At 45.6% G+C, this 20,375-nt stretch overlaps 1 protein-coding gene across 2 annotated transcripts in view; it reads right to left on the bottom strand.

Annotated features, from left to right (window-relative positions):
* Window positions 1-20,375, bottom strand: part of GAB1 (GRB2 associated binding protein 1) — a 340,128-nt gene that overhangs the window by 100,528 nt on the left and 219,225 nt on the right. For both annotated transcript variants that reach the window (XM_069242593.1, XM_069242594.1), the window contains exon 3: window positions 7,511-7,733. In XM_069242593.1, the coding sequence (XP_069098694.1) occupies window positions 7,511-7,733 (223 nt within the window). The remainder of the gene's footprint in view (window positions 1-7,510; window positions 7,734-20,375) is intronic.

Genomic DNA, 20,375 nt, shown 5'->3' with positions numbered 1-20,375 from the left:
GGGTAGGTCTAGCGCCTGCGACAGGAAAAGCCCCAAAACACAACGTGGACACACCAAATTTTCACAAAGAAAACAGAGCTGTTTTTTGCAAAGCACCTAGCTGTGGATTTTTCCTCTAGCTCAGCCGGCACCTAGGGAAACCTAGCAAACCTGCGCAGTTTTGAAAACTAGACACCTAGGGGAAAACCAAGATGGGGTGACTTGTGGGGCTCTGACCAGGTTCTGTTACCCAGAATCCTTTGCAAACCACAAAATTTGGCTGAAAAAATACCTTTTCCTCTCATTTCGGTGACAGAAAGTTCTGGAATCAGAGAGAAGCCACAAATTTCCTTCCACCCATCGTTCCCCCAAGTCTCCTGATAAAAATGGTACCTCACTTTTGTGGGTGGGCCTACTGCCCGCAAAAGGAAATGCCCCAAAACACTATCTGGACACATCAAAATTACCAAATACAAAACTACCTGTTTTTGCGGGGGGGGCACCAGCGTTTTTGGTCCTGGGCTCAGCATCCTTCTAGGGAAACCTACCAAACCCAGACATTTCTGAAAACTAGACACCCGAGGGAGTCCAGTGAGGACTAAAAAAATAAAAAAATAAAAAATCACATTTTTCCCACATTTGTGTGTGTGATCACCGCACTGGGACACATTTCATACCACCCAATGTTCCCCTCAGTCTCCCGGTAAAAATGATACCTCATTTGTGTAGGTGGGCCAAGTGCTTGTGAAAGGGAAGAGCCAAAGACATGTCGATATTGAGGAAGAACCAAATGGGGTCCAAAAGGGCAGTTTGCAAAAAAACATTTTTAGGCTGACAAGTGCAGCAGAATTTTTATTGGTATAGATGAGACAATGCTGGGTGGAATGAATTTTGTGGATTCCTGCAGATTCTGGAAGGTTCCATCACAAAAACGTACGAAAAATGAGTGATTTCCAGCAAAGTTGGAGGTTTGCAGGGGATTGTGGGTACAAAAATGGTGCTGGGTGCATGTGAAACACACCACCCTGGAACCACCCAGATGTTTAGTTTTCAGATGTGTCTAGGTCTTGTGGATTTTACTACATGGCAGCGTCCCAAAGTCCATCCCTCACCATTCCAAGTGCCAAGCTCTCATGGCCCAAATGTAAAACTAAAACCCCAAATAATCAAATGTCTTCTTGCTTGCTGTGGGATAAGATGTTTTGGAGTGCGGGGGAGAGCTGAAAGACTGTTACGCCCTTCAGTTGAGATGGGGGCGTAACCAGGCCCATACCGGTTGGTAGCGACCACCCCAATATATATATATATATTTTTTTTTATTCCCTGGCATCTAGCAGACTTTCTGCCCCTCTCCCCCCCCCCGGGTGTGGATCAGGGGTAATTGCCCCATCTGCCCACTGGTGGGCAGAACAACTTTGGCCCCATTTATTTGGGGTGGGGGTATGGCCTTACCCCCACCCTCTTATTTTTGAAAAAAAAACTTCCCTGGCCTCTGGCGGGCTTTCTGCCCCCCCCCCCCATTGGGGGCAGATGGGCCTTCCAAAAATAGACCCATCTGCCCCCAATGGGGGCCAGATAAGGCCAACAGTAATGTGCCCTTATGGGGAGCGGCCCTTACCCAAGGGTCTGCCCCCCTAAAGAAAACACACGCATACACACACACCAATCCCTGGTGTCTCAGTGGTTTCTGCCCCCAAGGGGGCAGATTGGCCAAACAAAAATTGGCCGATCCAGAAATGGTCTAAATACAATTTGCCCCCCAGGGGAGCGACCCTTGACAATGGGTTCGCTCCCTACCTCTAAAAAACAAACAAAACAAAAAAAAACAAATGTGTCCCTGGCGCCTAGAGGTTTCTGCCACACCTGGGGGCAGATCGGCCTAACAACAATAGGCCGATAAACAGCCTAAAATAAATTTGGTCCCCCCACCGAGCGACCCTTGCCTAAGGGGTTGCTCCCCTTGCTTGACATTGGCGCAAAAAAATAAAAAAGATCCCCAGTGCCTAGTGGTTTCTGCCCCCCTTGGGGGCAGATTGACCTAACAAAAATCGGCCAATCTGCCCCCAAGGGGAGGCAGAAATAGTCTATATACAATGTGCCCCCCAGGGGAGCGACCCTTGGCTAAGGGGTCGCTCCCCATCTCTTAAAAAAATATATATATATGTATATCCCTGGCGCCTAGAACAATTGTGTTTCTAGCCTGTGATGGGAAAACTGTTTCATGGAGGAAGCTGGACCTGGCTCCACCAGCAAAGGCAGTGCTTTAATTTTCTCAGATAGTGATTTCATCTCCTTTTATTCCATAGGTTCGAAGGAACTGAAATATGCCCAAAAGGCTGGGGAAATAGAGAAGATTTAGGGTTCTCTGATTAGGTCATTAACATTTTGGATTTTAAGAAAATCAGAACATATTCATAGTGTTCCTGGATCATTTTCTGTAACACACTTAAGATTCCTTTTCATGATTCAAACTATCACTGATCTTACCAAGATATGTCCCTCTCACTCATAGGAATTTTGGTGGATTCCAGGCCTTTCATTTCTAACTCAGAGTTTCTTTGGAATATCTTTATGACGGTTTCAAAGTAGAGCCTTATTGCTTACAAAATCTTTTATTCTGAAATAGGAAACCGAACAGAATATTTTACAGATTGGCTAGCTCCAGAAGCAATTCTTTCAGCAATGTTTTGCTTCTCCTGGGCTTAGAATTATTTCCTTGGATAGAATATGTGGCCTGAGTGAATACTGAGTGATAAGGGCTTCTTGTGGAATTAATAAAATCTCAATACACATTGAAAATCCTCAGCAATAACATAATCAATTGCATATTTTGGAGCAGGTTTATCATAGATACTTGGGGAATAGCAATGAATGAATCGAGCACTTAAACTGGGAAAGCTTTATCCCAAAATACTCTCTTCCAACTGGTAGTTCAGTGTTGTGCAGCACGGCTGCTGCCCACCTGGCGATCCTGCAGTCTTTGCCCCCTGTCCTACAATATTGGCACCCATTCCGAACACTTGCCCTGAACCCTTTGACAGCCAAGGACGTAACGGTTACGTCCTTGGCTGCGCCGCTAAGGACGTAACCTTTTCGTCCTGGTACAGGCTCATGGAGGGAGCACTAGCGCTCCACCTATGAGCCTCGCCTCAGCACCCCCAGGGCAGGGATGGAAGGGGAATAGCTTCCCCTTCCACCCCTGCCCCCCCCCCAAGGCACCTGATGACGTCAGTGCGCGATCGCGCGTTGACCTTATCAGAGGCCTGCCCCTGTGCGCTGGAAGCTTAGCTTCCAGCGCAGATCGGAAAAGAAATGCTTTTGCATTTCTCTTCCAATCACTGGAGGGGCTGAGAAAGGCATGAAAGGAGAGGAAAGGCCTTTCCTCTCCTTTCATGTTTTCTCAGCATTTCTGCTGCCCGATTGCAGCAGAAAGGCCCACTAGACACCAGGGATTTATTTTTTGTAATTGTCATGAGGGGAGTGGCCCCTTGGGCAAGAAACACTCCCCAGGGGGCCAAATTGGCCTAATGTCGGGGGCAGAAAACCCCTAGACACCAGGGATAAAAAAAAACGTGTTTATTTTTTGTTTTTTATATGTGAGGAGCGACCCCTTAGGCAAGGGTCGCTCCCCGGAGGAGCCAAACTAATTTTAGTCCATTTCTGCCACCCCTTACGCATAAGGGCCAAATCATTTTTAGCCCATTTCGGTCTCCCCCCATCCCCCCCTACTGCCCCATCCCCCCCCCCCCACTGAGGGCAGAAACCTCTAGACACTAGGGATAGATTTTTTTTTAAATTTACTTTTTGTTTTCATGTATGGGGAGCGAGCCCTTAGGCAACGGTCATTCCTCGGGGGGGGCAAATTGTATTTAGGCAATTTGTGCCCCCCTTGGGGGCAGATCGGCCTATTTTTGTTAGGCCAATCTGCCCCAAGGGGGCCAGAAACCACTAGACACCAGAGATTGGTGTGTGTATGTGTGTGTTTTGTTTGGGGGGGCAGTCCCTTGGGCAAGGGTCGCTCCCCATGGGGGCACACTACTGTTGGCCACATCTGCCCCTTGGGGGCAGATCGGCCTATTTTTGAAAGGCCCATTTGCCCCTAAGGGGGGCAGAAAGCCCACCAGAGACCAGGGAAGATTTATTTTTCAAAATAAGAGAGCCGGGGTATGGCCATACCCCCACCACAAATAAATGGGGCTAAAGTTGCTCTGCCCACCAGTGGGCAAATTAGGCAATTACCCCTGATCCACACCCTGGGGAGGGGGCAGAAAGTCTACTAGATCCCAAGGAATTAAAAAAAAATTAAACTAAATAGTGGGGTAGTGGCTACCAACCAGTATGGGCCTAGTTATGCCACCTCCCTAACTGAAGGGGCTAACAGTCTTTCAGCTCTCCCCCCGCATACTAAAACATCTTATCTCACGGCAAGCAAGAGGACATTTGATTATTTGGGTTTTGGTTTTACATTTGGGCCATGAGAGCTTCGCTGACTCTCAAAATCGTCCCACTTGGAATGGTGAGGGCTGCACTTTTTGGACTTTGGGACGCTGCCATGTAGAAAACTCCACAAGACCTAGACACATCTGAAAACTAAACATCAGGGTGATTCCAGGGTGGTGTGCTTCACATGCACACGCACCATTTTCTTACCCACAATGCCCTGCAAACCTCCAACTTTGCTGGAAATCATAAATTTTTGCCACATTTTTGTGATGGAACCTTCTGGAATCTGCAGGAATCCACAAAATGTCTACTACCCAGCATTATCTCATCTATACCGATGAGAATTCTGCTGCACTTGTCAGCCTAAAAATGTTTTTTTTCAAACTGCCCTTTTGGACCCACTTTTCTTCCCCCTCAATTTCGACATGTTTTTGGCTCTTCCCTGTCACAGGCACTTGGCCCACCTACACAAGTGAGGTATCATTTTTACCGGGAGACTGAGGGGGAACGTTGGGTGGTAGGACATTTATCCCGGTGTGGTGATCCCACACAGAAATGTGGGAAAAATTTGATTATTTTTTTAGTTAAAGTTGAGGTTTGCTGAGGATCCTGGGTAAGAAACATTGGGGAATCCACGCAAGTCACACCTCCCTAGACTACCCCGGTTGTCTAGTTTTCAGAAATGTCTGGGTTTGGTAGCTTTCCCTAGATGGCTGCTGAGCCCAGGACCAAAAATGCAGCCCCCCCCCCCCCCCAAAAAAAACAGGTAGTTTTGTATTTGATATTTTTTGATGTGTCCAGATAGTGTTTTGGGGCTTTTCCTTTCACGGGCACTAGGCCTACCCACACAACTGAGGTACCATTTTTATCGGGAGACTTGGGGGAACGCTGGGTGGAATGAATTTGTCCCTCCTCTCAGAGTCCAGAACTTTCTGGCACTGAAATGTGAGAAAAAATTGTTTTGAGGTTTGCAAAGGATTCTGGGTAACAGACCTGGTGAGAGCCCCACAAGTCACCCCATCATGGATTCCTGTAGGTCAGGGTTCTGCAAAGTGGGTCTTGGAGAGCCGGGTCCATTCCAGATTTTTAGCATATCCACATTTAGAAAAAAGATGTTTCAGAAATCTACATTTTTCTAAATGTGGATATGCTAAAAATCTGGCATGGACCCGGCTCTCCACGATCCACTTTGCAGAACCCTGCCCTAGGTGTCTAGTTTTGACAAATGTGCAGGCTTGGTAGGTTTCCCTAGGTGCCAGCTGAGCTAGAGGCCAAAATCTACAGCTAGGCACTTTGCAAAAAAACACGTCAGATTTCAATGTAGAAATGTGATGTGTCCATGTTGTTTTTCCTGTCGCCAGCATTAGGCCTACCCATGCAAGTGAGGTACCATTTTTATCGGCAGACTTGGGGGAACACAGAATAGCAAAACAAGTGTTATTGCCCCTTGTCCTTCTCTACATTTTGTCCTACCAAATGTAAGACAGTGTGTAAAAAAGACATCTATTTGAGACATGGCCTGTAATTTACAAGCTAGTATGGGTACCCCGGAGTTCAGAGATGTGCAAATAACCACTGCTTCTCAACACCTTATCTTGTGCCCATTTTTCTTGATACCTATTTTTCACTCTTTATATTTCAGCAAAAGAATTGCTGTATACCCAGTATAGAATGAAAACCCATGGCAAGGTGCAGCTCATTTATTGGCTCTGGGTACCTAGGATTTCTGATGAACCTACAAGCACGATATATCCCCGCAACCAGAAGAGTCCAGCAGACTTAACGGTATATTGCTTTCAAAAATCTGACATCGCAGGAAAAAGTTACAGAGTAAAACGTGGAGAAAAGTTTCTGTTGGCTGTTTTACCTCGATTTCAATTTTTTTATTTTTTATTTCAGCTGTTATTTTCTGTAGGAAACCCTTGTAGGATCTACACACATGAATTCAGAATTTTGTCTACGTTTCAGAAATGTTTAGCTTTCCGGGATCCAGCATTGGTTTCACACCCATTTCTGTCACTAACTGGAAGGAGGCTGAAAGCACAAAAAATAGTAAAAATGGTGTATGTCCCAGTAAAATGCCAAAATTGTGTTGAAAAATTGGGTTTCCTGATTCAAGTCTGCCTGTTCCTGAAAGCTGGGAAGAAAATGATTTTAGCACTGCAAACCCTTTGTTGATGCTATTTTCAGGGGGAAAAAAAACACAAGCCTTCTTCTGCAGCCCTTTTTTCCCCATATTTTATTTTATTTTTTAAACAAAATTTTTACAGAATTTTGGCTAATTTCTTGGTCTCCTTCAGGGGAACCCACAAAGGCTGGGTACCTCTAAAATCCCTAGGATGTTGGAAAAAAAAGGATGCAAATTTGGCGTGGGTAGGTTATGTGGACAAAACGTTACAGGGGCCTAAGCACAAACTGCCCCAAAAAGCCAAAGAAAAGCTTGGCACCTGCGGGGGAAAAAGGCCTGGCAGCGAAGGGGTTAAGCCATAGATCACACAAGAAATGCACATCTGTAGCCGGCACAAGTCAAGCAATAAACATCTTCAATCAGACTTCTTAAATAAAAACAACAGCAAAAAAGCATTATAAAAACAGCTAATCAACCAGTAACAGGCAAGTGAGCAGATACTCAAATAAGAATGGTTGGGGGAATGAGATGGGAATCACATGGTGTTTTAATGTAAACACACAGGTTTAGGAACACTTAGGGGAATAAGGAAACGGGAGGTAAAATGATGAAAAACGCTCCCGGAAATGCCAGGCAGATCATTTTGGATGTCAGTAAAGGAGCACTAACACTCAATACATAAATATTACAGTTTCAATCTTTGTCAGCTTCACCTAATAGAGGCCTTATTTTAGGGGTTGCCAGGTTCATTACCATTATCAACGGGTTTCCTGGCTCTACACTAACGGTGATTTTGCCTCTAACCTATACTGTTCCCTAAACCTGCTCTGTCACTGCAAGGATTCCGTTTAGTGATAGATACCTCATCAATGGCTTGCCGTTCCCTTGCTCGCCGCACCTGTACAACAGCCATTTTGACACAATGAGCTTTTTAACGTCTTTGTAAATAAGGGAGCTTACCTTGCAGACGGAAGTTTCGTGCTACGACAGTTGATTAGTAAAAGGTAGTCGGGAGGATCCGACTGGCTAGACGAGGGCTCCGATACTGGTAAGTTGATCATCTGGTATGGAGGAGGAAGGGTTCCAAAGTCTGTGACCCCCTGAACGCATGGTTCTGCAGTACTGACTGCTGGCGGCAAATCCACGGGGGTTTGCAAAGGGAAGCCTGGTGGCTTCACAACATCTAAAAACAGAAAAAAATTGACATTTATTAATCCATTAAACAAGAACTAAATGCACAAAACTTCAAAAATATATTTGTACTTAGTTAAGCATTTGTGTAGCCTCTAAACAGATGTAAATAAGGGTGGATTTAGTTTGGGCAGTACATTAAAACACAGCAATGAACCACACTCCATGTCAAACATTTCACTTGAACACTGTCACGATGACGTTGGGGTTCATCACATATACTTATTTATTATTCATCCACTCAGACAGTCCAAAGGTGTATCATCCAATAAACTTCCGCCCTTGCCCCAAATTTAACAGCAACTTCTCCAGGTCCCATTTACCTTGAACTGATCTGCAGCCCGGTCTAAGGCCCCATCTGACCTGGCCATTTGCAGCGAAGCCCCACTTTACTGCACTCCATCTCTCTCCCTCTCATTCAGCTTTCACTCCGATCTCTGCTCTCACTCACTCCTCCATACTCTTGCCTTGCACTCTTTTTGTGCTCTTTTGTGTTTGGTGTCTATGCCAGTTATGACTTTTGTGTCTGGTTGCCTGCTCTTTGTGCTTTTCTGCTTACTGCCCGTTTGTCTTTTGTGCTCACTTACCTTCTGTGGCGGTTTGTCTTTTGCTTATCTTGTCTTCCCCGCTTCTTCCCTTGCTGCAGGGACGCCCTCCTCCTTACCCCCACACTTCTGCGATTTTCTCACCTCCCTCCTCTCTTTACCTGCTCTCCCATGTGCCTTCTCCTGATGTGGTTTCCCACCCTTGGGGTCCTTCCCCCTCCTAGGACCTACTTAATTGTGGCTGCTGTGTAACTGCGCAGGAGGAGCACAAAAGGCGCACAAAGGCAGGCCCGTCTGCCCCTGGATCAGGCCCAGTGTAACAGACTCTGGCCCATCCACCCTTCAAAACTACACTTCCACCGACTTGCTAGCACTCAACACCGACCGCAGGCATGAATGCTGCACCTGCTCCACACAACCTGGCAGGACCTTTCTCATTCTTCACTGCCGCTTCTCCTGCAGCATCTTCCCTCCGCTACCCTCCATACAACCTCACCCTGTATGCTGCTCAACATCAGATCTCTCTGCAAACACAACACCAAGGTCTGAGACCTCATCGAAACACAGTCCCTAGATATCCTGTCTCACCAAAACCTGGCTCAGCCCATCATCCACCCTGCCATCACTGTGGCCATCTCACCTGGCTACAAGATCGTCCAGTGTGACAGGCTCCAAAAACCTGGAGAATGCCTCACAATCATCCACAAAGAAATCATCACGTCCACTACATCGATGGACGAAATAACTATGCTCATGGAATACTTACACTTTCAACTGCATTTCAGCCACAACATGACAATCTCAGGCACCCTCGCTTATCGACTGCAAGGACCCCACAACAGCTTCAGCAACCTCCACATCAACTTCATCACTCCCATCACCATTAAAACCAACAACGTCCTTCTGCTCGGTGACCTCAACATTCATCTCGATAACGATATGTACCAAACCACCACCAACTTTCTAGAGAGCCTCAACAACATCAGACTCACATAGCTCGTACAAGGCCCAACTCATAACGCCAGACACACACACAACCCAGTCTTCAAAGACAGCAACAAGATTAACTTTAGCCACCTCATCCCACTCACATGGACAGACCACTCCATTGAGCACCTCTACATCAACACACCCCTCTCTAGCAAATCAAAACCAACCATCAACTTCAGCCGCAACTGGAACATCATAACAGAAGCAAACTAGGTCCACACTCTCAGATCCAACCAGCCTATTCTCACAGGCATAGAACAACCAACCAACCTTCAACAATTTGATCTCAGACTGTGCCAACACCCTGGCCCCCATGAAGAAGATCAGACACAAGAACCTGTGCTCAGGCAAGCTGGTACACGAAACACCTAAGAGACTCCAAGTGCTACTGCAAACAAGTGGAAAGAAGGTGGAGAACCAGCTGAGACAAAACCTCAAGAGACACTACAAATCTGCTTTCAGAAGATACCGTGCAAAGACCAAAGAAGCCAGAAAGCAGCCCTCGTACTCAGACAAGTCCTGTTCCAACTCCGGATAAATAACTCTTCAACACAGTCAAAAAATTCTCACACACAACAGTATCCTCCAACACAATTATCCCCTCACAGACCCTCTGCGACGATCTTTCTTGCTTTTTTCACAACAAAATACTCAAGATCTACACCAACTTCACACCCCAACCCACAGTAGAGGACATCATCATGCAACCCCCACCACCACAAGGAGCACCCACCTTCTAATGAACTGGAGCCCTCTCACCACAAATACCACCACCAGAATCATGCAGACCATCGACTCAGGGTCCCCCTCAGGCCCCTGCCCTCACACATGTACAGCCTGGGAAGCACATTGATCAACAACCTCACCACCATCATCAACTCCTCAACCTTCAACAGAAACCTGCTGGACATCTGGAAACACGCAGAGGTCCCAGCTCTCCTCAAGAAACCCTCGTCCAACCTAAAAGAGCAGTTACAGGACCATCTTGTTTCTACCCTTGCTTACCAAAGTCCAGGAGAAAGATCAACAAGCAGCACATGTCCATCTTGAAAAGCATCACTTCTGGACTCCACGCAGTCAGGCTTCCTCAGCAACCACAGCACAGAAACCGCCCTTCCTACAGCAGCAGATGACATCTGGTCCATCATTGACAGAGGAAAAACCTCTGCGCTCATCCTGCTTGACCTCTCTGCGCCGTTCAACACTGTCTCCCATGGCACCCTCATTGGCAGACTCCAGGACTCAGGATTTCAAGGGCCTGCCCTGAGTTGGATCGCCTACTTCCTCTCTAACAGAGCACAATGAGTCAGACTCTTCACTTACGCATCTGAAGACAAGAAGCACATCTGCAGAGTCCCCCGGGGCTCCTCCCTCAGCCCAACCCTGTTCACATTTTGCATGGCACCTCTAGCTCCCATCATAAGAACCCACAGCATCAAAATTGTCTCGTATGCTGACAAAGCTCATCCTCTCCCTCACCGACATGAACACCACCAGAACCAACTTCACCGCGTGCAAGCCCAACATGGTCAACTGGATGCGAGAGAACTGAATCAAACTCAAGACGGACAAAACAGAGATCCTGATCCTTTGAAGTAAGAGCTTCCCCTGGAACTCCAGCATGTGGCCACCTCCTGGGTCCTACACCAACCCCCAGAGACCACACCAGAAATCTCAGCATCATCCTTGACTACAAACTCACAATGAACAAACAGATCAACATTGCAATTGAATCCTGCTATCACACCCTCAGAATGCTTTGCAAGATTGTTAAGACGCTCTCCACCCACATAAGATGCATGGTCACCCAGGACCCCATCAGCAGCAGACAACTATGGCAACACACTCTACGCTGGCATCTCCAACCAACCCATGCAAAGACTGCAATCTATCCAAATCATCACCACCAGACTCATCCCAGACATCCCCAAAGGCGCTCTCATCACTCTGTACCTCACTGAACTACACTGGCTACTTATGCAGAAACACTGCAAACTCAAGCTGCCCATCCACATCTACAAAGCTCTCCACAACACAGGACCAGCATACCTCCTCTGACTCCATCATACTGACTCCAGCTCTACCATCCCCCCAGACAGCTACGCTCTACCTCTTTCTCTCCCTCACACAAATCCTATGCATCTGCAGAAGGAAAGCAGGAGGGTGCATGTTCTCCTTCATTGGCCCTAAAAACTAGAACAAACTTCCTCTGCACATCACGACTGCCACTCCACTTCTCAGCTTTTGGAGGAAACTGAAGACCTGGCTGTTCCACTAGGAGCACCACTGGGCTTAATCACCTGGTTCAACACCTGGATACCCTCATGGCTGATAACATAACACAACATATAACACGTAACATATAACATAACACTGCTTTCCTTTACTTACATTACCACTTAATCCAGAACAGTTAAGTGCCAGCTGGAAGGCCACACAAATGCTACACAAAAATAAATCTGTTGAGTTACTGGGTGTTCACGTCTTCAGCATTTTCTTGTAGGGTGCTCCTGTTTTTTTGTAATGATGGAGGACCACGTTAACAGAAAACATAATCAGAGCAAATGTATGATTATTAGGACTCTCAGGGGGAACCAAAGGAATCAAGAAGACTGGTTACACAATGGAATCCACCCACCTGGGCTGCAGCATAATTTAATTGCATGTACTGTGCTATGTGCCACATGGGATGGAATACAATACAACTGGTGTTACCAAACACAATCCTACCTGAAAAACTCAGAATGTAAAATACCACAAAACAAACTTTTTAACCCTTATCAAAGATACTTTTAGATGCAACTGTGGTGTGAATAGAGAAAGAGTGTAAGAATATATACAACTATATTTATCTTGGTTGAGGGATGCCACTACTGCATCAAAAGAGCCACGCAAACGAGAAGGTGAGTCTTCTGGATGTCATTTTAGTAAACCCTTCTAAAACATTTTCTTGACTTTGGAGAAGATGCCATTCATCCTCCTTTAAATGTACGGCAGATGTAGTGCAAACCTCCATAAAATATGAAGGAAAAAGACCTGGGTGGACAGCGGGAAAAGGGTAGCAGAAGGATTCCACCATTTCAGGACATTGTTGACCCATCCTTGTCTTTATGTACCTCACTGGTCCTACTTCTCAAAGCCTTCACCTCAGCACACAGTCTACTAGAGAGGTGCGACATTTTCAAATCAGGTCTATCTCTTATACAAAATTGTGGCTAAACTTGTGGCAAAGAACACTGGCATGTGGCACCTTTAATACACTCAAAATACTAGGAGTTTGACAAGAGGGTTGAACATGCTCATGTCCTTTTGTTTACATCTTGCCTCTTTATACATCAATGCTGATAATCTAAGGGCAATGTCTTCATATTAGGTGAATATGAAAGAGCAAATGCAGCCATTCAAGGAACTGCCAATAGAATTTTGGCCTAGAAATTGTGAAATTGACTTCAGGTTGATGGATCTGGAAAAAGAGACATGAAGGAGGGTAACTTAAGGATACTGACAAGCCTGCTATCAAGAGGGTAAAATTACTGGATTTATGACCCAATCCTTGGACAAATGTGGGCAGTAGCGATATGAAGTTATAGTTCATATCTACGCCGTGGGGTTATGAGACCTAGTGCTGTAGAAGAAGTCCAGGATCTCAATCAGAGGTATTTGAAGGTCACCACAGGAGCCAAGATTTTGGAGGATACCCTCAGGGTTTAATTTAATCTGACATGGTAACGGTGATTCTCTGCAACAACCTGGGACACGTTGTAGGAGGCTGCAAGCGGTAAAGGGGTAGGAGCCAGAGGATGCTATAGAAATACAACGTTTTTTTAGCTTAGCTCCTTTTCACATACCACAAGGCCTAATGAAGAAAAGTCATACAAGCATCTGGTTGTAACAAGGAGACCATCTGCAGACTTAAACCAAATCAAACATGTAAAAAAGAAAAGCAATTCCACTGCATATACGGAAAGTGCTCAGATTGCTTGTAGGAAATAAGGTTGATCCCAATCATTTTGGGTGTACGGACACCTCGGTATTAATAAACAGAAACGTAAGATATTACCAGCATCAACGGCAATATTTTTTTAAGTCTAAGTGGTAGAACTAATGGGAATCCATTGATACAAATTGTGTGTTATCCCATCTACACAGAATGAAAACAGGAAGGAAATAGGTGTGGCCATAGAGAGGAGTAGAGGAGGATGAACTCAAGTGCAGGGGCCCATTGTGCAGATGAAAGGCATGAAAGTTTTTGTAGGAGGCTTGATAAGGGAGAGACCTACAATATACTGATGCCTTGGACTAGACTTAATATCCTATATATGCACTTCTGGGAACACTTAAGAGTCAATGTGAGCCACTGCTGAAAAGCGATTGATCGTACCTGAAATATGTTTGGAAGAAATAAACCATTAAGAGAAGCTGCTCTCACAAGAATAAGCTTACAGACAAAACCGGAGAGGAGATGACTGACTGGGAGGTGAAAGCTGGATAAAGAGAGGAAATAGTCCTTGAAGAGAGAAACATGGCTGGTGGGGTTATCCAAGATAACGGTGGAAGCAATAAAATGCCCTCTGTAGACCAAGAAATGAATATGTCAATTAAATGTATTGCATCAACTCCTGCATGAAAAGAGCATGTAATCAAGTTCCGGAGAACGTCTGAAATATACCAGGTAGCAAGATCTAGGCAGGACAAACAGGTTTGCAACCATGCACGATTTCACTTGCAATCCTGAAGAAATTATTCCCACGGCGTATATAAAATATTTTAGTGCACCAACTGAGGGACAACGAAAATTCCCATTTAAAATACTCTTTAGAAAGTGTTTTAGTTTGTTACGTAGTAAAAAAGAAAACCTAAATTACAATATGTTTTGTACTCAGGCTTATATGTCTCTTAAGAGTCCCTCTAAACTTCACATTTGCTTATTGAGGCTTAAAGCCACAAGTCATTATTTGCTTGCAACGATTGATCCATTTTAGTGCCTTATCATGAAACGACGATTATTACATTATCGTATATTCGGATAGCAAACACACAGTTCATACATTAATCTATTTGTTTAAATGGTTGGTGCTTAGGGAAATGCATAATACATGTAATGTGAGTGTCCAAGTGAATTCTCACGTTATTTCTCATAACTGACATCACAGGCCACAAGGTTTCTTAAAATAAAGGGTTAGGATGATATAAAGTAATTGTCCACAGCCCTCCAAGGGACAGAGAGGAATACTTTGATTCGTTTCAGGATAACAACAGAGAGTAGTGTACCTCTTTGAACAACGCCGTGAAGGCGACCGTCTAGCAGCATTTCTTCCTGAGGGACACAATTCGGCCTGTCGAGTCTGTGGGGGTCATTCTGACCCTGGCGGTCCAAGACTGCCAGGGCCACGGATGACTGAAGCACCGCCAACAGGCTGGTGGTGCTTCATTGCCCAATCCGACCGCGGCGGTCGGAAAACCGGGTCCGGCGGTTTCCCGACGGATTTCCCCCGGCTGGGCGAATCCTGCAGCGCCGCCGCCATGGGGATTCTGACCCCCTTCCCGCCAGCCTGTTTCTGGCGGTTTTTACCGCCAGGAACAGGCTGGCGGGAACGGGTGTCCTGGGGCCCCTGGGGTTCCCTGCACTGCCCATGCCACTGGCATGGGCAGTGCAGGGGCCCCCTAACAGGGCCCCAGCCTGCTTTTCACTGTCTGCTTAGCAGACAGTGAAAAGCTGCAACACCACCGGCTCCATTCGGAGCCGGCTTCTGTGATGCAGGCCTCTTTCCCGCTAGGCCGGCGGGCGCTACCTTAGGTAGCGCCCGCCGGCCCAGCGGGAAAGTTAGAATGGCCCCAGCGGTCTTTTGACCGCGGGGCGGCCGAATGGCTGTTCCCTCCAGGCGGGCGGCGACCGCCGGGGTCAGAATGACCCCCTGTGTCTGTGAACTTTACTTGCAGGACAGCATTCTTGGAGAAGGAATTTTTAAAAAATCATTCATGGGCGAGAGCAACCAATACTGCCCAGCGCATCTGAGATGGGTAGCCCAAATAACCTTCCCATTTTGAATGGGCTTGGCCTAACTGACACAGTACCAAGAGTTGTGCTTCTGCCGAGATGGAAAAAGCCAGTGTGGGACCATGAATGATGTCACCATGGAGACACAGAATCAATTCCAAGCCTTCTACTTAAAACGTTTAGATGAGTCACCAAGATACTAACTCTAAACAAACGAAAGTAAGTGATAAGCAACAGGAGAAAAGTGCTACAAAAACAGACACACAGTTTAGTAGTTAGAATGCATTGATTTGAAGGTCGAGAAACACTTCGAAGGATTCACAAGACGTTGCTCCTGTCTAAAAGAATAATGGCTGGTTGATGGGGCAAGACTTCGATGTAGGAGCACCAGAAGACTTATTGTGATACACTGTAGTGCTATCTTCCACCACTAATCAAAAGTGGGTTGTGCTGCTGGGAAAGCACCGTGAAATCCTAAGGACGAGGGTGACAGATCTGAGATGGAATTATAAAGAAAAACTCTGGAGCACCTCCCTGGAAGCATCTAAGAGCTTTGTTATATGCTCTATGTGTACATTTTCTAGTCTGTTCCGTGCTAACACACCTCAGTTCATGGTAAAGGTGAACAGATGGAAGATTACACCTGCAAGATATTATCCTGCACACTCCAGTCTAGATGATGTAATAACATTCAAGTTGTATTCATGATTTTTGGGGCATGCTAGGCCAAACACAAATGAAAGCTAAAAAGAAATCTGAACATGCTTCTCCCTTCCCTTCACAAACCGGACACAATTCTGGTGAATTTCCAGATTGTCAAAGTAAGCAATGTAGAGAGCTAACGAATAATAACCAATCTGCTTCAGGGGCATGGTCTGAGATAATCACTCGTTCAATGCTGAATGACAGACAGAACTTCAGCACAACCAAGTGACTGATGACCGGTCCATGGCTGCAGCTTTACATTGGAACGTCATTATTAGTCCAGTTCTTCCTGCAGCCACCAGACAGTGGCACTAAGTGTGAACTGCACCTTAACAACGTAACGCAGTCTGCTCCTTGTCACGCTGTCTCAACTCCTTGGTTTGTTCCATTTGGCATTATGCAGCCAAGTGTCTTGCTGGGTGTAATAGCTACAGGTCACTACTGTAGGGAAAGCAGTCTGTAGTGGCACATTTGATCATGGCCCCTACGCTGTAGTTAAGAGAATTTCCAGGAGGTGATGCCCATGCGTCTTAAACTTTGGCAGCATACCACTGGTCCCTCCTTCAGACCCCTTTATCCTAGTACAAAGGGTCAAGTTCCGTTCTAGCTGAAGTACAAACAACTGAGCATCTGGTGACAAACGGTGAGATGGCAATTGTTGCCACATTTCACACCACTAGTATTTGATCCGTTTTTGCACCCGAGTAGACTCTTATAACATGAAAAGCAAAGGAAAGTGAGTATTTAGAGCACACAAACAGCATAATGGAACATGGGAGAAACGCAACCAGCCCATTAACGACCCTTATCTTTGAGAGCACTGCCATGATAGATCTTACGAGTTTCATGTTCTTGAGGAAGTCCAAGTACATTAAGATTTTTAGATGCAATATTATTTGCACTTCGCAAATACTGTATAGCCTAGAAGCAAGAATACATACCAGACTTTTCAAACACTTTCTGTGGCTCTGACTAATGGCATTTCTGTTCAAAGTTATTCCATTTCAGTAGAGAGGATTTCAAGGTCTTTCTTTTTAATGGAAGAGACGCAAGGAATACATTGACTGAATGACTCATGAAGTCAGGTAATTATGAAGAGTGTATTACTGTAAAGTAACATTTCTTTACAACAATAGGAAAATCCCTTCTTTGCCCTCCCTCCTCCAACCACATTGAATTTCCAAGTTATTCATGATTTTGCTAACTTAGCACTGGCAAGGTCTTGGTATTGATCAAGAAAGGGCATTTGCTACTTCAAGAACAGATGCATAATTACTTCTTCCAAATGTTGTCAACTCATCGCCACTTACAATGAAAATACAGGCCACTATACAGGAGCAAAACTAAATTTAAGGCAGAGAATGAAAACGTCAATAGGCTCGTTTACACTTTCAACGTCCTAATTGCAGCAAACTCTTGCGAACCTTTACAGGTGTTTGTCGACCTTTGGTTCCCGCAGTCCCATGATTCCCATGTCTGTTAGGCCCCCCCGGGCTCATTGCTTTCTTTAGAACGAGGGTTCGTATCTTGAGCTGTCTCATTATGCCGCTAAGTAGAAGGTATAGGATCGTGCCTTTCTGTGACTAATTGGTGACATCCTTCATAGTCCACACTTCCAAAGTCTTTGTTTCAACACTTACTCAAGAGTGCTTTAAATATACCAACGTTTTTTTTTATTTATTTTTTAACTTGAATTTGCCAGATTAATTGTGGCTATATCTTGGCATTAGATATTTACCATACCAATATACAGGATTTGTTACTTTGTATTGACCCATTTCCAATAACTGCAATAAAAATAAGTATGATCTAAACTCTTTCCATTTGCCCCTTTCAACTCGGTTTAAAAATTTAATAATAACAAAATCACACTTATTATCATAGTTCCCCTATCAACAATTGACTAAATATGATAATAATGCTAAGTAACAGGTTGGCATCTGCATGTCAATAGATCTGAGAATGTTACTGTGATTAAAAGTTGAAGAATGGTTACAAATGGGCACCCTTTCGAAAACCATGTATAAACTCGTAAGATACCAACATACTAATTATGTGATTTAAATCCCACTGTTTAAATTTCTAAATGGGAAGTCGAAGACACAGTATATCCTTCAAAAGACAGGTAAGCAATAAACACTGGTGGCTTGGGGGTTAAAGAACAAGTTAGTTATCTTTGGTAATGCCTTATCTGGTAGAGACAGTATCTAGTTGCAGATCGTTACCTTTTTTGAGTTCTCCTCAGGTGTCAGACTGGATTCAGAAGACTTTCGTTAGCAGTAACTGCGCACCATGAGATGGTGTCCATCGGCTCCACGTCCATCTGCGCGCTGGCTATGACGTTGCAGTTCCTCTATAGGCACCACCCCGGCACCTTGACTTCAGCTTCTTCTCACAACTTTCCACTCCAGAAGCGCTTAGCCATAAAGAAACTGACTACTGGTGCTTTCAAATTAATACCCAGAAAGGTGAGTCCCTGCCCCTAGAAATCAGTTCGCAGAGCAGGGAGGATGGATGGGTTGGTAAGGAATCGGAAACTAGATATTGTCTCTAACAGATTAGGAGTTAGACTTCCTTTGAATAGATACCCAAACAATACCATCCCCGGAGGTGGGTCTGCAAACCAAGTTCACACTAGAAAGTGCTGCAGGGCCGAACGGGTAAAGTGCCCATCCCTACAGACCTGACTGTCCAGGCACCTGTGTTTGGTAAATATGTGCAGAAATGGCCATGTTGCCACGTGAAAGATGTCAAGGACTAGAACTCCATGTGCTAACGCAGTGGTCGCAGCTTTAGCTCAGGTAGAAGGAGCTGGCAAACCCTCAGGGGGTTGCTTTTTAGCCAGTTCATAGCGGATCTTCTTGGAGAGAATGACCCATCTGAATATGGTCCACTTCTGCACTGCCTTTCTGGCCCCTTCTTAGCACCCACATAACCCACAAAGAGTTGGTCATCCACCCAGAACTCTTTTTTGTACTATCAAGGTAGAACGCCAATGCTCTTTTTGGGTCCAGGCGGTGAAGCCTCTCCTCAGAAGGATGTGGTGGTGCGTAAAAAGTAGCGGAGGTTATCGATTGACTTGCATTAAAGGGTGTTACCACTTTTGGCAGAAAGGAGGCCCTAGTGTGAAGCACCATTGTCAGGAAAGATGGATAGGAAAGGTGACTTAGATGACAATGCCTGCAGCTCACTCACACTGTGGGACAGATGTAATGGCCACAAGGAAGGCTATTTTCAAAGTAAGAAGCCCAAGAGTACAATTGTGGAGAGGCTCGAAAGGAGCGCACATCAGAAATATAAAAAACAAATTCAGATCTCATTGGGGGATAGTGGGTGGGGATGGGGAAAAGAGATGTGTAAGGCCTTTGACGTATCTATTTACAGTAAGAGACTTAAAGAAGGTTGATCAGGCAACCTAAAAAAAGCAGAAAAAGCAGACAAATAACCCTTAAGATCGCACATAGCAGAGCCCTGCTGGGCCAGGGAAAGGATAAACAACAGAACCGCAGAGAGAGAAGCAGAAAAGGGGTCAACAGACATGTATGTGCACCGTGCCACAAACTTCTTCCAACAACATTTAGGTGGAGGGACAACAGGCTGCCAAGAGTACGTTACAGACTTCGGGAGGAAGGTCAAAAGCTGTCAACTGTCACAGCTCAATCTCCACGCAAGAAGGTGGAGAGTAGACAGGTTTGAGTGCAGAATGCTACTGTGTCAGAAGATTCGCTGAAAGGGGCAGTCTGATTGGAGGACTGATGGACATGTTCAGCAGCTCGGGATACCGGACCCTCCGGGCCAAGTCCAGAGCCACAAGGATTACTTGGGCCTGGTCGTTCTTGATCTTCTTGAGAACTCTGGGCAGAAGTGGTGTGGGTGGAAAGACGTACAGGAGTCCTGAGTTTCACTCGAGACAAAAAGGGTCTCCAAGTGCCTGCCACCTTAGAAGCGCCAATGCACAAAACTGCTGACATTGCACTTCTCTGTTGAGGCGAACAGATCTAACCAAGGCTCTTCCCCACTGCTGAGAGAGACTTTGCGCCACCTACGGATGGAGATGGCATTCGTGATCCCTAAGGTATTTCCAGCTGAGTTTGTCGTCTCTGACGTTCATAGATACTACCAGATGTTGAACCACCAGAGATATGCCCTGCTGTTCCAATCACGTCATCCAGAGGCCTCTTGACAGAGGGTCCACAACTCCACCCTGCTCACTGCAGTACCACATGGCAGTGGTGTTGTCCGTGAACACCTGCACCATCTTTCCCTTGATAGAGGGAAGAAATGCTTTCAATGCCAGCTGGATTGCACAGGTTGATGTGGAGTTTGTACTCTGCTGAAGACCAAATGCCTCTGATCTCCACCTCTCCCAGATGGCCGCCCCATCCCAGGAGTGACG

The sequence above is a fragment of the Pleurodeles waltl genome, chromosome 1_2, assembly GCF_031143425.1.
Source record: "Pleurodeles waltl isolate 20211129_DDA chromosome 1_2, aPleWal1.hap1.20221129, whole genome shotgun sequence".
Taxonomy (NCBI): Eukaryota; Metazoa; Chordata; class Amphibia; order Caudata; family Salamandridae; genus Pleurodeles; species Pleurodeles waltl.
Note: the sequence above shows the minus strand (reverse complement) of the source record. Positions and strands in the feature narration are given on the sequence as shown.